Source organism: Perca flavescens, chromosome 23 (assembly GCF_004354835.1).
Source record: "Perca flavescens isolate YP-PL-M2 chromosome 23, PFLA_1.0, whole genome shotgun sequence".
NCBI classification, from domain to species: domain Eukaryota; kingdom Metazoa; phylum Chordata; class Actinopteri; order Perciformes; family Percidae; genus Perca; species Perca flavescens.
The window spans coordinates 9,667,221-9,683,262 of record NC_041353.1 but is presented as its reverse complement, the minus strand read 5'-3'; the positions used below and the strand labels follow the sequence as shown (position 1 = coordinate 9,683,262).

Genomic DNA, 16,042 nt, shown 5'->3' with positions numbered 1-16,042 from the left:
GCTGATAAATATCACTCCCACTGTATACACAATGCAAGCCAAGCAGGGACCTGGATTTTCACTACATCTTTTTTTATATTCAGTCAGAAAAAAAAAACCTGTCCTTCTTGTTCAGTAGTTTGTAGGAGAAAAAAAGACAAGAAGAAGAGCAAAAGTATGTGTGACAATATTTCTTTAAGATTGTTGACAGGTGTTGTGGGTAGCAATTTATGCCTCTATACTATATACTTTACTCTCATATACCCCCACAGTATGCTTTCATTGTGAGTCTTACCTTTTCTCTGCTATATGGGTGGGGGCTGGTGGGTGGGGCTTGGGTCTGTGTAGCCTTTGGTATACCGCAGACACCACCCACAATCTCAGGGACTGGAGTCAGAGCGCTATCAATCAACGCACCCCCTTTCCATGGTTTGCTCTCCGTTGCTGTGTCCACTGTAAGGAGAAAGACAGACAACAGAAGGGAGTTTGGAGGTGTGGAAGTACTGAGCGTGGACTTCAAAGCCTTATATAACGGCAGTGAATCAGTGCTAAAGGGGAGGTGGAAATATCTGGAGGATGAAAATGTGTGTGCGTTGCTCACCTCCGATACAGAAGGAGCCGTCGTCTCTTCTGTGTATTATGAGGCTGTCCACATGCAGGGTGATAGGCGAGGACTCCGAGTCAGAGAGATTGTCACGGGGACCGTCGTCCTGCAGCAGAGACAGCACATGTTGAGTGTGGTAGTATAAGTTGGGATGTGCGTGAGCATGTATATGTGTGTGGAGGAGGAGGAGGAGGAGGAGGAGGAGGAGGAGGAGGAGGAGGAGACAGACGACAGGCGCTGAGAGAGAAATTATCCACATCCAGGTTTCCACATCAGTTCCACAGGAAATCTACTCACTTGTGAAGGAACCCAAGAGAGAAGGTAAAAAGGCCTTTCTATGTCATTAAACATTCAGTTCAAATCCAAATTCCAATTAGGCCACGGTTCAAAATATTTAACTTGGTTATCAAAGCTGCTGCACTGTATGGCAGTGAGTTATGGGTTCTATTACTGTAACACAACTGGAAAAAAACCAGGACAAATATTCTGCTGAGGTCTTCCAGGTGTACTGTAGTTCTAAAACGATAACCTCAGGGTAAAAACACCGGGGATTCTCACCTTTAAGTTGACGTGTGTGTCCCTGACGCTGATCTCCATGGGCAGCACCAGCGGCGCAGAGTCGTCCTCCAGGAAGTGAGCCAGATTACGCAGCGTGGACATCAAGAAGCTTGCTTGGTATCCGTGGAGACGCAGCTGCAGGAAGCCGTTGCGCTCGGCAAGCGGGGAGTGAGCGGCGGCGCAGGGCCCGCTCTCAAGGCGGGCGCACACCGCTGGACTGTGGAGTACCCCGGCGGGCGCAGAGCGGATCTCACCGCCAGCTGTGAGGGAAGAGACAAAGGCTGCGGTTAGCATTAGCTTTAGCTTTGGTGTCATGTCTGTGGCTGTAGAGAGGATTCAGCGGGAATACACATACACACCTGGCATTAAAATACACCCAATATCAAATAGCATTTCTCTCTCTTTATAGACTTTGAATCTGACAGTAAGCATCTTCTCTTTTCTTTCCAATCCACATCCGTCCTGATTAATATGTAATGTGCCATTTGACTGAAAATGTGTATTAAATTCCAGGTTCCAAATTGTAGTCCCTTTGTTAATTTCCAAATTTGGTTTAAGGGTATTTAGAAACATTGTCACAGTCACGTTGTTTATGCACCAGAGAGCACGGACAAGTTTATTTTTCAACCGTAAAATGTCCCGCTCAGTACGTCTCTTGGTTATAATTATAAAAAAAAAAAAGAAAAAAAGAAATGAGTATAAACATTGTTCGTCTAGGTCATGTGTTTGTTTATAAAATGACTACCAGCCAATATATAACTGTATTTTTTAAATTCCACCACAGTTCATAAAGTGCCTGGATGATGATAATTTATTTAATCTCCCTGGTTTAAAAAAAAAAAAAAAAAAACGATATCTATAAGTTATCATCAGGACATACTGAGTGGATTTACAGCTTCATTTTAATTAGCTTCAATTTAGCTCACTTGGAGGAAAAAAAAAGGGTGCATGTTGAGGCCAGGTTTAAACGAGGGTAGTAAGAGGTGGGATGAAGGAAGCAGAATATCAGAAAGACGAGTGGGGGGAAAAGTTGGAAACAGAAAAAGCTAATTGAGCTGGAAAAAGAGAAGTAGGAAGGAATTTTAAAAAAAGGAGTTGAGATTTTGTACAATCCCACGGGCTCTTCGCTGCAGTGAGGTTTAATTATTTCCGAGGGTTCGGTGGAAACTCCCACCTAAGTGTTGAGGATTCAAAGTAAGGTTTCAACCATTGAATCATTTCTTTTCTTCCTTTTAGACACTGAACAAAGCTAAACTCTGAGTTGCTAACAATTGTGGAAGATTTGATAGTGTACTACTATATTAAGAATGACCTAAATTTCAGTGCCACAAAATGTGACGATACGAATCCTGTTTATTGAAGAAAGAAAAAAAAAAAAAAAAGAGGTGAGGACAGAGAGAAAGAAGACACAAACTAATGAAAGTTGAGGTTGAGAGGTGTTAAACCCGAGAGGGGGGGTAATTAAAATCCTCCTTTTACACAGATGTTACACACAAATTGAGCTGGCAAGCACACAATTACAGGCAGACGTTTTTAACAGGCGAAACACTCAGCAAGGCATGAGAATGGCCACTTAAAGAAAGAAATCTTTTCATTATGACCGTGAGAAGTGCGTCACATCCATTTAATATGCTCTCTGAAGGAAAGTCAGGAGAGGGTTAATACCATAAAGCAATTCCAGGACCATACACAATGCGGTCAGCTTTTCACAGATACTGTAAAAAGACATTCTCTCTCAATCCTGGGCGGCTATAGGGTCAAGGCAAATGGGGAAAGAGAGAGAGCGAGAGAGAGCGAGAGAGGATGGGAATGGGTAAGGAGGAGAGAGAAAGAGGGAAGGAGCCAACAGCCTGGGACTGAGTGACTGTGATAAGACAGGAGAGGGAAGAGAAAAGATGGCCTAGGGAGGGAGGAAGATGAAGGAAAGAAAAAGTAAAAGGGGTCGGGGGGGGAGGGGTTAAATGACAGAGGATTAGTAGGAAGATGAGTAGGAGCTTGAGGGAAGAGTGAGGAGGAAAGGTAGAGGAAAAGAGAAAGGAAAAGGGAGGAGGGATTGCTCTTGTGAGATAAGAGGAGAAGGAGAGGTAGCGAAGGGGTAAAGCTGGCGTTTCTCTCATTGCCTGAGTCAGTGGACTGAAACTGCAAAGTCTGCTGCAGTGGAGAGATGACGAAGGTGGGGAGAAAGGAGGGGGAGACAGAGAGAGGACGAATTAGACAAAGCCGTGAATGGGAAGATCAGGGGTTAACGCCAGTCTGCACAAATGGTTGCAGTTAATTTAAATCACACACACACGCACGTTTGGGGGCCTAATGTGGCAAATAATGGGTCCACTCACTCTGAACCTCTCTTAAGTGCCACACACAAGGGAGAAAAAAAGATCTCAATGTCACATAAACACCCCCTGCTGCTAACACACACACACACACACACACACACACACACACACACACACACACACACACACACACACACACACACTTGCAACACTGTATCTATGTGCACTTGCAGTGCATACCGTCGAGCAAAAGTCTTGAGTCTGAAAATGAGATTTGACAGAAGACAAACTGGAAGAAAAAACATGTGCACACACACACACACACACACACACACACACACACTTGCAACACTGTATCTATGTGCACTTGCAGTGCATACCGTCGAGCAAAAGTCTTGAGTCTGAAAATGAGATTTGACAGAAGACAAACTGGAAGAAAAAACATGTGCACAATCTGTATACACACACATACACACAGGTGGAAAGTAACAGACACGCTGGGGCAAGCATGCATGTTAAGTTGCAGATGGTGGATTAACACACAGCAGTTACCTTGGCTGCTTTGAGCAGGTATTGGTACTGAACACACCATACCTGTGGGGAGTTATGGCAAGGTAAATTAAAGGAGGAGGGGGTGGCTGTGTTAGTGTGTAAATGTGTGAGTACACTTGAAATAATGGTTAACTTATTCTTTGGGAATTCAGACTAGGGCTGCAACTGAAGATTATTCAGAAAACAGTGAAAAATGTGACATCATATTAACTACGCAGAACAAGGGCAGGAGGGGTCAGTTATGGGGCATCCTGGTGGTTTAAAGTCTGCTCCAGGACCTTTTATCACATCTCCTTCCTCTTGCTGTCCTTGTGTATGCTCTCACGGTCTACTGTTAAATGAACAAAATACTATTAAAAGGTCATCTAAAAAGAATCCCCACACACACACACACACACATTCCCCTGCTGTTCGTTCTTGTTTAGTAGCTGCCCTACTTGTGTGTTTCAATCTTGACAAACGTCTCTTCACTTTCATCTTCAGTTTTAGTTTGGACCTAAGAAATAGGCTGAAGCCTACTTCGACAGAAGTCTGTTTGGGTGGATTTGTTTTATGTAATCCAACAGCTCACAATTCAAAATAAGAGCAGCTTGTTCCTCACTCCAGTATTTTGCCAATAACGGTTTGCAAAATGAATATCAAACAAATATTAGAAGTACACGTGTTGAATTTGTATACACCGTTTCTGTCAAATCAACCTTAACGTCAATTCTGCTAACAAATAAGACCATGGTTGAATAGAATTGTCATACAATGAAAATGCCTATTATAACTGCAATGCATCAAATAAAAAGCACCATATTTCACGCTCAATTGCAGAGAACAATAAACCATGTATGCAGACATCTTCTTACCCAGGCTGCGGTTGCTGAGGTACTGTCTCAGGCTGACATTGCCCAGCTGGCTGGGTGTGACCTGGCCCACCTCCAGAGCCACGGCCGTGCTCTCGCCAAACGCCTCCATGCCCACACATACCGACTGCACCTTCAACACCAGCACCGACACCTGGAGGAGAAGAACAAACAAGAACAATCCTCGTCATATTCTGTGTGGCAGGGTTTCTATACTTTCTACATTTCAAAATCCTCCACACATTTCTTACTGTATGTGAATTCCTAACTCTCTTACTGTACATAGCACATTATAAGGCCAGAATGATTTCATAGATTACGAATCCATAGTTACAGTAAATATTATTTATCACAGTGAGAAGCATTACAGTATACGAGATGAGATCCACAACATCAAAATCAATAATGTGGAGTTATGATTCTACCAGAGATGTTGTGTTATTTCCAAACTTCTGGAATCCTCCAAGTTTTGGTATCTTACTGTATCTTTGGTGGGATCGTCGATGCTCTGGGAGGTTGCGCTGACAGTGTCGGGGGACACGCCTCCCTCCTGCTGCTGACCAATCACTGCCTCGGTGGCGCTCTCAGTGGCACTCTGTTCGCTGATGGCATCCTTGAAGCCTGACATGGACACGTCATCTGTACCGCACAGAACGATAGACACATTACTTACAGAGACAAGACACACATTTGACTTTGCCTTTTATGCATGTTCAGGCTTTATCAATACATCATGAGACTAAAGTAGCGTACACTGTAACACTGCACATTACTGACATAGCAGAACAATGCTGCCACCCTCTGGTCAATACAGTTGCCTACCAGTGTGTCAATCTCTATACAAGGAGGTCACCGAAATAACGGAACAATGACAGTGGTGATGAAATATATACTTAAGTTACCATTTGTAATTGAAAGACGCAGATTCAATTTTTTCTTATGTAAATAAATGATGTTCTTGTTTGATAAATGTTACAACACTGCATCGGTATGTTTGTCCAAAAAGGTCCATGTGGGCTGGACACTTACATATATGCAAAAAAAAAAAAAAACATTTGTGTGTAAGAATGTATTCATGTTTGCTCCACCTCTCTCTAGCAGACTGTACGCGTCTCCGTCCTCCATCAGGTAGCTGTCTATAGAGATGTTGTCCAGCGACTGCAGGGACGGGCTCTTCTTCATGTTCTTATAGGACACGGAGAAACTGGACTGGGAGCGGTCCCGCATCAAACGACCACTACAACACACACAAGAAATGGAGTGTGTGAGAGGCAGATCATTTCAAATAATTTCTTTCTGTATAGTTTAAAATCTGCTAAGCAACACTGTCCATGCATGCCACGGATTTTGAAGGACTGGCTGATTGGCAGACATTGATTGAAGAAAAAAAAAAAAAAAACAGGGCCAGTGCTTATATTTTGTCATATCTGATATAGATTTGTTCTTATGCTGACACTGAGCAGAGCCTGCTGCGCTCTCAGAGAGCTTACAAAGCTTACTCATCAAACTATGAATTAAATATCGCTTCAGTCCTTTATGTGGTGTTGTTTGAGGTCATGTAAGAACAAAGTGTGCTAGCCTACCAAAGCGCAAGAAACGATCTACAGAGAAATCACAACCGATAAAATCAAAGTGGCTCCCAAAAGACTGAGAACACAAGGCTGAGAAAAAAAAAAAAAAAAAAGAAGCTTCGTTTTTGATCTTTACCATCACCACCACGTAGGCACCAAACACAGGACTCATTTAACACATACAGACAAGTACCGGGGTGTCATGCACACATGCAAATGCATGCCCACAGGGGATTCACATACACACGTTTGCACTGATTTGTATTCATCCAAGGATCACAATTACAAAGACAAACTCACACATACACACATCGTACATAAACACACGCACATTAATACGGCTAGTCACAGATCCAGTGCCTTACATGTTGGACATGGAATAAAGGGAGGTGGATCTGCTGGAGTTTGAGGAGCTGAGGAAATCAGAAACCACAGACAAACTTCCTTTCCTTGGTAGAGAGAAAACACACACACACACACACACACACACACCTCACATGGGTCAAAGCAAAGGTCAAGAGGCAGAAAAGGAAGTAAATGAGATAAGAAATGACAAGAATAGGAAATGCTGACAAACAGTAGATGAGACAATACACACAGGAAGACATGGCAGCTTGAGGCCAACCAACATTCATAATGTCAGAGACGCATGCGAAGTCTGAACAACATTCATACTGACAAACACTCATGTGGGTGATCAGGAATAGACAGATTCAATTAGAGAGAGACTCCGTCATGAGATTCATCATCCACAATGAAGCACAGAGGGAGAATATTCTAAAAAAAAAATCTAAAAACTGATCCTGAACCTTGGATGATATACTGTATGATCTTTTAAAGGCTGCAAATTATCGATCAATCTGTTGATTACGATTATTTATTTAGCAAAAGCTGAAAGTCAATCAATAGAAAATTAAACATCAACAATTGTTAATAGTTTCATTTGTTTAATTAAGCAAAAACACTAGATATTTGCTGGTTTCTCCAAAATCAGAGGACGTTCTGTTTTTATATAACCGTAGAGTGATAATCTTTGGGGTTTTTAGACTGTTGATCAGACAACACAAGATTTAAAGATGTCACCATGAGCTCTTAGAACTTGTGATGGGCATTTTCAAATATTTCATTTTTTACTTTTCATAGACTAAACAATTAATCGAAACAATAATTGACAGTTTAATCAATTATAGAGCTGAAAGCCTTAATGCCAGGTGCCTTCTTCTAATTTTTTTTTCTTTTCCCCTCGACAAAATCCAATTTACAATCATTTAAGAACAGACAAAAGCAGCAAATTCAGCCAATTTTTAGCATTAAAATGGCTATAAATTGATTTTTCTGTCAAGTGACTAATTTGTTAAGTTACGAATAAACAAAAAAATTAATCTTTTTTTTTCCTGAAAAGGTACAGATGAAACAATTTTGGTACTGATCCCAATGTCAAATGTAATGTATGCAAATTATAAAAACTTAAATCTGTTGATGGCCTTTTGGACAGCACTGTATAAGAGTATAAGAGTGTGATATTAATTAAGTAGAGTCCTGTGGTATCACAGTGGTGATGACACGGTGGTATAAACGAACAGCCTTTTTGAGTGATAAACTGAATACCTGGATATTGACTGAGGCATTTTGGCGGCTGCAGCCTTGTCTTTGTCGTTCCAGTCTGACAGGGGGTCAACAGTCTGTGTTTTAAAATCTAGTCCAGCTACAACATCTTCACCTCCAGCCAACCCATCCACTACTGCCTCGCCCCCTTCATCTGAACTCCGCCTCCCAGAGTTCTTAGCGGAAGTCCTCTCGTCCAGCGGGGCTTTGTGATTTGAGTCAGGACGCGTAGAGTTGGGGACGAGAGGGGCAGGACCATGCGAGGCTCCACCCTCCGAGCTATCACCACATAACAGCTGGTCTACAGTGTATGCCCCTCTGGCTGCTGCTCCTCCTTCGGACCCAGATCCAGCTCCTTCACTCCCCTTCTCCACCCCCTCTCCTGCATCGCTCCCAGGCTCCAGAGTTCCCCGGCTCTCTGAGGGGGAGAGCTCGGACCCCAGAGGAGATCGTGAACCCTCAGGTTGGGGGATGGGCTTCAGGAGCAGGGACACCTCTGCGCTTTTCAGCAGGAGACCCAGGCAGACAGTGAAGGGCTGGTGGTCTGCAAGATGCTGAGAGGGATCCTTGCGGTCTTTCTTGGAGCCCATTTCCTCCAGATCCTGCTGTAGTGTCTGTTGGAGGGCTTTGATGCTGCGCTGAAGATGCATCAGAAACACATACTGCCGGTGGCTCACCTGGACACACACACACACACACACACACACACACACACACACACACACACACACACACACACACACACACACACACACACACACACACACACACACACACACACACACACACACACACACACACACACACACACACACACACACACACACACACACACACACACACACACAAAAATGTATAGTCTGTTCATTTTTTACAACAATATAAATGGCAAATCTTCCCATTTTAAAGGGTGGAACCAGCAAATATTTTCCATATTTGATAAATTACTTAAACATTTATTTAAGTATCAGTGTTTTTTTAGCACTAAAAGGCAGCAGTAAAATTGTCATTCTTCACTAAATCTTTGCACCCTTGTGGTGTGATGCAACACTTCCACATGTTTAATCAAAATCTGATGAGCAATAACCAAAAGAATCCAGATGACAGACTCACACATTGATTATCAAGTTGTGGCTTTACACATTCACCAGTTAAAGGGTAATGTATGTTGTATATTGTGCAATATTGAAAACTATAAAAAGGATGAAAAAAAATACCTGAGCACTTAGATGCTTCTGCACGTGCACCAATACATGCACATCTGCTTCTTTAATTGATGATGACAAAGAAGAGGAGGAGGAGGAGGAAGGCGGGCTTCCCAATGAGAGAGGTTTATGAAGTCCGTTCCTGGAAGGCAGCGTTGAATCGTGTGCTGATGCTGCAGCACCATCAGTACTGTAATAGTCCTTTAATAATCGTTTCCTCTGCAGACGTGCGACAGCCTCTCCTGATGTGCTTCTGGACAAACCACCTCTGAGCCTCTCCTGGTGCTGGACAATCTTTGCAGGCTGACTTGCCCACATGGTAAGAGGGAAGGAGTCCACGAAGGGCTGCGGTCGCCCCTTGCCTCCACAGGTGCCTTCATAGTCCACCCAGAACTGGGCAAAGTGCAACGCCCAAAAGTCAGAGGCGGCCGGCATCTTGAGGGCGTCTGTGCCCAACGTCGGCACCACCAGGCCCCGGTAGATTTCATGAAGCTTGGTGTCTTGTTCGTGAGCGTGGCGCTGGAAGACGGGATGGAGAAGGGGTAAGGAGGAGGAGGAGCGAGGGAAGGAGGAGAAACAGGGAGAGAAGAAGGGCTCCTCTTCAAAGGCCTGCAACAAGGCCTCGAGGTGGGAGCGGGTGCAGTTAGCCGGGTGCCGGGTGTTTGTGGCCACCATTTCGGAGGTCTGCACTGAAATGGAGCGAGGCAGATCAGCGGGACAGGAGGCGTCCCAATTGGTGGGAATCACCAGCTAATGGGGAGTAGAAAACACAAAAAAAAAAAAACATAAGTACCAGACACTTTAAAACCCGAACAAAAGGTTTCTGCATTCCACCTCACCTTAAGCATGAGGCCGTCAACCTTGATGTCAACATGCTCTTCGGGTTTCTGCGAGTCACTGAGCTTGTAGATCTCCATGAACTGCTCCAGACTCTGCCTGAGGTCGAGGGTGAAAAGGTTGATCCACACCAGGCTGCGAGGATCCAGAACCAGCTGCAGGGCGTTCAGCTGGACGTACAGGTTAGGACACGGGACTAGATGAGCGGGAGGAAATGGGGAATGTGGAAGAGGTTGTAGTCATATAGAGGAGGACATTAGAAAAATAACAAAGAGAGGAAACACAAGAACAATTTTCACTTTCTTGCCAAAAAAAAAGAAAAAGAAAAGTGCTTTGTTTCCTAATGGAGGGAATTTGTGAGAAATCCATAACATGAATTAATTGGGTGATTCCTCATTCAGAACACTGGGTGTACTTCGGAAAATCAATCTTCTCAGCCACACAGCAGTCAATGACTGAAATAGATCCAAAAGGGAGGTGAGAGATAGAAGGTCGCAGCCAGAACAGTGGGCCTGGTGTATAAAAACAGCTCACGACCTACTAATAAAGATTCATGTTTCTCAAATGAGATGCTAAAACACAGAAGTCTTACTGGGATAGTCTTTTCCATCGGGGAAGTAGTACTCCGTGAACTCGACATGAATGGCTGGCATCTCGGGGGGAAGGTACAAGGCCTTCTTATTGCAGGAGATCATGGTCTTGGGGCTGGAGCGACGCTGGTCTGCTGTTGACACCTGCAATAAACAAGAAGACACAGAAACTCAAAGTTAGCAGTGAAGGTGTATGTAGTCTCAGTGATTCCATACATGGAGGTTTTGTAAGCCAGAGTGTGTCTGTAGTGACCTGGTAGATGCTGAAGTCAGCCATCCTGAGAACAACAGAGCTGGACATGAGCTGGGTCTTGGGGGTTTGAGGGGGAGGAGGACTGAAGGAAGCGCTGGAAGAGGTGTTTATCTTACCTGGAGAGAAAGAAAGAGAGATGGAAGGATCGAGAAATTGAAAACAGAATGACAAAGAGGGAGACAAACAGGGCAACCACTCAGTACTCCAAAGAGAAACCCTTTGCAAAAGGTGTGTATCACCGCACCCAGATGTGCGCACACACACCGGGGTACCTGGCTCTAGGCACCAGCAGCACTGGGCCGGAGGCTGTGTGTGTGGGCTCCACTCTAGGAGTTCTCCATCTGCCTCCCTAAGCCCTACTCCTCCTCCTGCTCTCTCCTGACTTCCTAGAGGCCAATACACATCGTCCTTAAGGGACACTGGAGGGCAGAAAATCCACAGGGATGATGTGCTGTATGTGTGTAAGGGGATACAACAAAAATGTACACCCTGAGGCACGTGTGTTTACCGTGTTGTGGGGAACTGTGTGCAGGGGCCGGGCCTTGCTGGTCTCGAACCGCACTCTTTAGCATCTCCACGTTGGACTTGAACTCATCGAGCAGACTCCGTGCCCAGCCCTCTCTGGTCTTGGTGGCCTCGCTGTAGTGCATCCAGTGCGCACAACAGTCACCTGGAGCGCGAGGAAGAGTAGGAGAATTGGTACAGGTAAGTTGAATGTCCGTCATTTGTGAATCTTTTTGATTTTGTGGTGAACTGAACATCAACAAGGTGCATCTCAAGGTTTTTGTTCTGCTTACCAAGTTACTTCATGCTGTTTTTATTGTATCCTTTTCATTTCTACATGGTTACTTTTTTTTTAATGATTATTTTTTAGGCTTTTCCGCCTTAAATTTTTGACAGGACAGCTAGGGGAGAAAGGGGAGAGAGAGAGGGGGAAGAAATGCAGGAAATAATCACAGTGTGTGCATATGTGCGCCTGCTCTACCCACTGAGCCAACCCGGCCACACTACTTTTAAAAGCATTGAAAGTCAAGGCTTTTATGTTTGGTTACAACTATAGTGTTTCTACATTTGTTGCAAATGAAAATAAAAAAGAACAAATGTGGAACAAAAAACTAAAAAAAGGAACTTGCCACAAGCAGAATGTGTGGCAGATGGAGGGACACCAAAACAAAAGGCCAGATTATAAGAATAAGAGAAACAAATAGAACAAAAATGCAAAAAGAGAAACAATAAAAGGGAAATAGAAATAAAGATGAAAAAAAGACCACACTCAATGAGGTGTGTCTGCATAGGAGAAGTTATGAGAAGCTAATCTAGCTTCTGCTAGGATGCAGGGAGCATTGCATACCGTAAATTAGTATGTTGCGGTGATACAGAATCCATACCTGCTCTGTGGAAAGGGTAGTAGTCCAGAGTAATGGAGCTGAAGGAAAGCTGCATGGCCCCACCCGTTATCCTCTTATTGCTCACTGAGGGAAGACAGAAAAATAGAAACGCTTTTCAGTAAAATGTTTTGAAAAAAACAGTTTGGTGTACTAATCTCTGTGGTTTAACTAAAGAAAAAAATGTAATGTATGTTCATGTATCACATGCCCAACCTCTGACTTTTCTGTGTACCTGACAGCATGTGTATATGTCATGTCACGTATACGCATGTGGATAAATGCACACCACAATGTAGAGCATATGTAGATCTGTGCATATGCTACCTTTGTCCTTAACATGGATGTCATCACAGATGTGCAGGTCGAGGTGTGTGATCTGGAGGTGGTGGGACGTCTCGCAGACGTCGTAGGCGCTGAACAGCTTGGCCATGGTTGCATTCTGGTCAGCTGCTGTGGACGCCTGCTGGGTACGCACCTGCTGAGCTGTGGGTGGCGCTGATGACACCTGGTGAACACAGATGCACACACCCGAAAAAGCGCAGATACTGTGATTAGTGTCGGAAGTTTTAGATGTTGATGTGCTGTTGTTGATGCTGTGTTTTTAAAGGCTTTTGCTGTATTTAGTCTTGTAATATTGTTAATGGTGGTGGGTTAATGCTAAATATTTAATTTTCATGTCTGGTTCATTCAACAGCTGAATCATGCAATACTCAATTCTACCAGCCGGTGGTGTATCAGACCAAAACTACAGAAAACACATTGTTCACTACAGAAAACATATTGTGCATGTTTTGTGGGATTGGATAAGTGAAGTTGTGTGGGTGATCAATGTACATACATTTTGTAAGTGTTTGCGTTTAAGAAGCACACAAAAAAGAAATGGGACAGAATGAAAGACACTAACAGCAAGAGAGATAGACAAAGATGGTGTAGGCAGATACGGGACAGATAGAGAGGGGCAGACAAGATATCCATGGACACAAGGGCAAACCATCAGACAACGACTCGGCTTATCCACAGAGGGTGAAGTTAGGGCAGTGACAGGGAGGGGAAATGTTAAGGGGAAACCGAAAGAGGGAGCGAAATCAACATGTGAAATTTGTCCAGGACGAAGTCTCTGTGTTTCTGGACATCTGTGTGAGTCAGTCATGTGTTGTGTGTACCTGGTCTTCTGTGGCCATGCTCTTCCTCTGCTGTGCAGACTTCTCCATGGCCTCGCTGAGAGACTTGGCATACTGCACCATGGCTTTAAGCTGGGAGTCGGTCAGCACCCAGAGCAGGTCGTCCAGGATCAGAATCAGCTTGGAGGCCACCACGTTACAGTCCTTAATCTGCATCAGGTAGAGCCGTTGGTATGAACGTGCATTATGCAGTTGGGGGTAGCCCGAGTAGTTCCCATTAATGTAACATCACACTCGTAGGGAAATTCTCTCATGTGTGAGGTATTTCTCTTTATAAAATCGGTCAGGGAACCTCTGCCCACGGATAAGCGGTTGAAAATGGATGGATGGATGGATAGATGGGTCAGGATACTGACTAAAACTGTACTTAACTGCTTTTTCCTGACTATGAATAGCTCCAACACGTGAAACACACATCACATGTTCTTTATCAGGTAAATCACAAACAGAATATTAGACAAGAAAATTTGGGAGACAATATGTTTGTGCCCTGTGATAAATGCTTTATTCAGCAGTTCTGTTAGTGCCAGAGGAAACAAATGGGCTTAATTACTTTCGAAGAGCTCAAACAAAAAGTCTTTGTGTGCTTTATGCTGCATTGTATTTAATCTCCACATCAGATATTAGTAGAGTTTTTTTTATTTTTTATTTTATTTAAACATACACTGGCCAGTTGATGAATCACTGCTGTTGGCCCTGCAGCCTGTGAGGCCACACAGAGGGATCATTGTTCACAGTGGAAAAGAAGTTGCTTAGAGCGGTGTGGGTTACAAGCCTGATCCATCAAATTTCATAAAGTGAATGAATCTCAAAAGCATGTGTGTGTCTGTGTTTGTGGCTGACCCGTCTCTTGAGAGTGACTCTGATCTTGGACTGGTTGGTGATGAGGCGAATGGGGGCACTCAACATCTCATGCTCAGCGCTCTGGATAGCGTCAGCCTCAATACGAATCATCTGCCAGCTGATCTCTTTGAATGTCAGGATCTGGAACAAAGAGGCATGGTAGTATGTTAAAAAAAAACTTGGGCGACACAAAATTCTCGTTATTTTCGAATAAAATAAACACAGACCTCTCCCCTCTGAGGGTCCTGGATGCGGGTGAATCGCAGGTCACTGATGCTCCAACTGGTGTTGACGCTGTAGACCTGAAGCTGGGAGAGCTCAAAGGAGGCGTTAAAGGCCTTGGCACTGATCCTGATGACGATGGAGTTGATGGACAGTGACATCCCCTCTACCACCTTCTCAGCAAAGCCATATTCACTAAAAGGGAGACAGACAGGTGGAGAGAATAATAAAATTAAAATAAGGTGATATGTAGTGCCTAGCAACAGGGTGCAATACATTATTTCTAGTCTGTACAGTAAGCAGATTTTGTCTGAACATAATTACAAGTTCAAAGACTAAATATGACACCGAACTTACAAAGGACACATTTTTTTATTCAGTAGTTTAAAACTTTTTCTGTCATGTTCCTCTTCTGGAAGATCAGATTATCTCAAAAAAAAAAAAAAAAAAAAAAAAAAGAAAAAAGAAAAACTTTAGGCCTTTATTTTGACAGGACAGCTAAAGACATGAAAGGGACGAGAGAGAGGGAATGACATGCAGAAAAGTGCCGCAAGTCGGAGCCGAACCCAGGCCCGCTGGGCCGAGGAGTAAACCTCCATACATGGGTGCCTGCTGCTTTTTTTTGTTTTACACGTTCTAGTGATTAATGAGCATATACCTGTTTTGCGTATTTTGGGCCTGTGTGTAACTAACAGATTGAAAAAATTGAATTTCCCCTTGCAGGATTAATAAAGTAGGTTATTATGGAGTTACAAAAAACAAACAAAAAAAACAACAACAACAACCACCGCAGTGCTCACCTTTGTCCTGATGCTGTTGCTATGGGAGATGGGCCATTGGGGGGACGGGGCTCATCACAGGTACTCATCTCCATCACCACTTTATCCAGGGTCTGCAAGCAAGTCAAGGCCTTAACTTCATGACCAACAACCAATGTCTTCATGAAATGATTTTCTTAGCTTTTGATTCTGTAGTAGACAGACAGTCATTCACAGTGACAGGCTGCTGTGGCCATTTCCATCAACCTATTTAACGGTTTTGTCTTAATGTTTGTCATCTAATTCAGCACCTCATTCTAGTGTTTTCCTTATTGTAAGATATGCGTCAGTCAGCCGATCACAATATTATACTGGAAAAGAGCATTTTTGCAAGCTTAACATTTACAGTGTAGTTCAATTGACAGAATAGATTGCTGCAGCCTGCTTAGCCCTTTGCCACTAGAGCTGTGGAAGCCGCCTACATATCACTTACACACAAATAGCAGCTCGTCTAGCAGGAAAAAAACACATTGAAATGCCATTAATTATGCCGTCGCTATTCTCAAATTAATTAAAACTCTTGACACAACATTTCTATATGTACCAACTTGAGGCAGTAGCCGCTCCCTTTTCACACCGTTATAGGATATTTCCTTGCTATTGTTGGTGGTGTGATAACATTGTGTTCTACAGTATTGTGACTAAAAGCAGATTACAGAAGTGCTATTGTGCGGCCTTTTAATATAATGCCCTTGTATTATGTGGTAGT

At 43.6% G+C, this 16,042-nt stretch overlaps 1 protein-coding gene across 1 annotated transcript in view; it reads right to left on the bottom strand.

Moving 5' to 3' along the window:
- The window catches only part of bltp3b (bridge-like lipid transfer protein family member 3B), a 32,687-nt gene that overhangs the window by 1,594 nt on the left and 15,051 nt on the right, over positions 1-16,042 (bottom strand). The window contains exons 4-21 of the mRNA XM_028570734.1: positions 15,316-15,407; positions 14,521-14,710; positions 14,294-14,434; positions 13,433-13,600; positions 12,594-12,774; positions 12,270-12,353; positions 11,390-11,551; positions 10,882-10,997; positions 10,631-10,772; positions 10,041-10,234; positions 9,214-9,951; positions 8,000-8,673; positions 5,909-6,057; positions 5,302-5,459; positions 4,824-4,974; positions 1,142-1,401; positions 581-689; positions 275-432 (exon numbers count right to left, since the gene is read on the bottom strand). Coding sequence (XP_028426535.1) covers positions 275-432; positions 581-689; positions 1,142-1,401; positions 4,824-4,974; positions 5,302-5,459; positions 5,909-6,057; positions 8,000-8,673; positions 9,214-9,951; positions 10,041-10,234; positions 10,631-10,772; positions 10,882-10,997; positions 11,390-11,551; positions 12,270-12,353; positions 12,594-12,774; positions 13,433-13,600; positions 14,294-14,434; positions 14,521-14,710; positions 15,316-15,407 — 3,867 coding nt within the window. The remainder of the gene's footprint in view (positions 1-274; positions 433-580; positions 690-1,141; positions 1,402-4,823; positions 4,975-5,301; positions 5,460-5,908; positions 6,058-7,999; positions 8,674-9,213; positions 9,952-10,040; positions 10,235-10,630; positions 10,773-10,881; positions 10,998-11,389; positions 11,552-12,269; positions 12,354-12,593; positions 12,775-13,432; positions 13,601-14,293; positions 14,435-14,520; positions 14,711-15,315; positions 15,408-16,042) is intronic.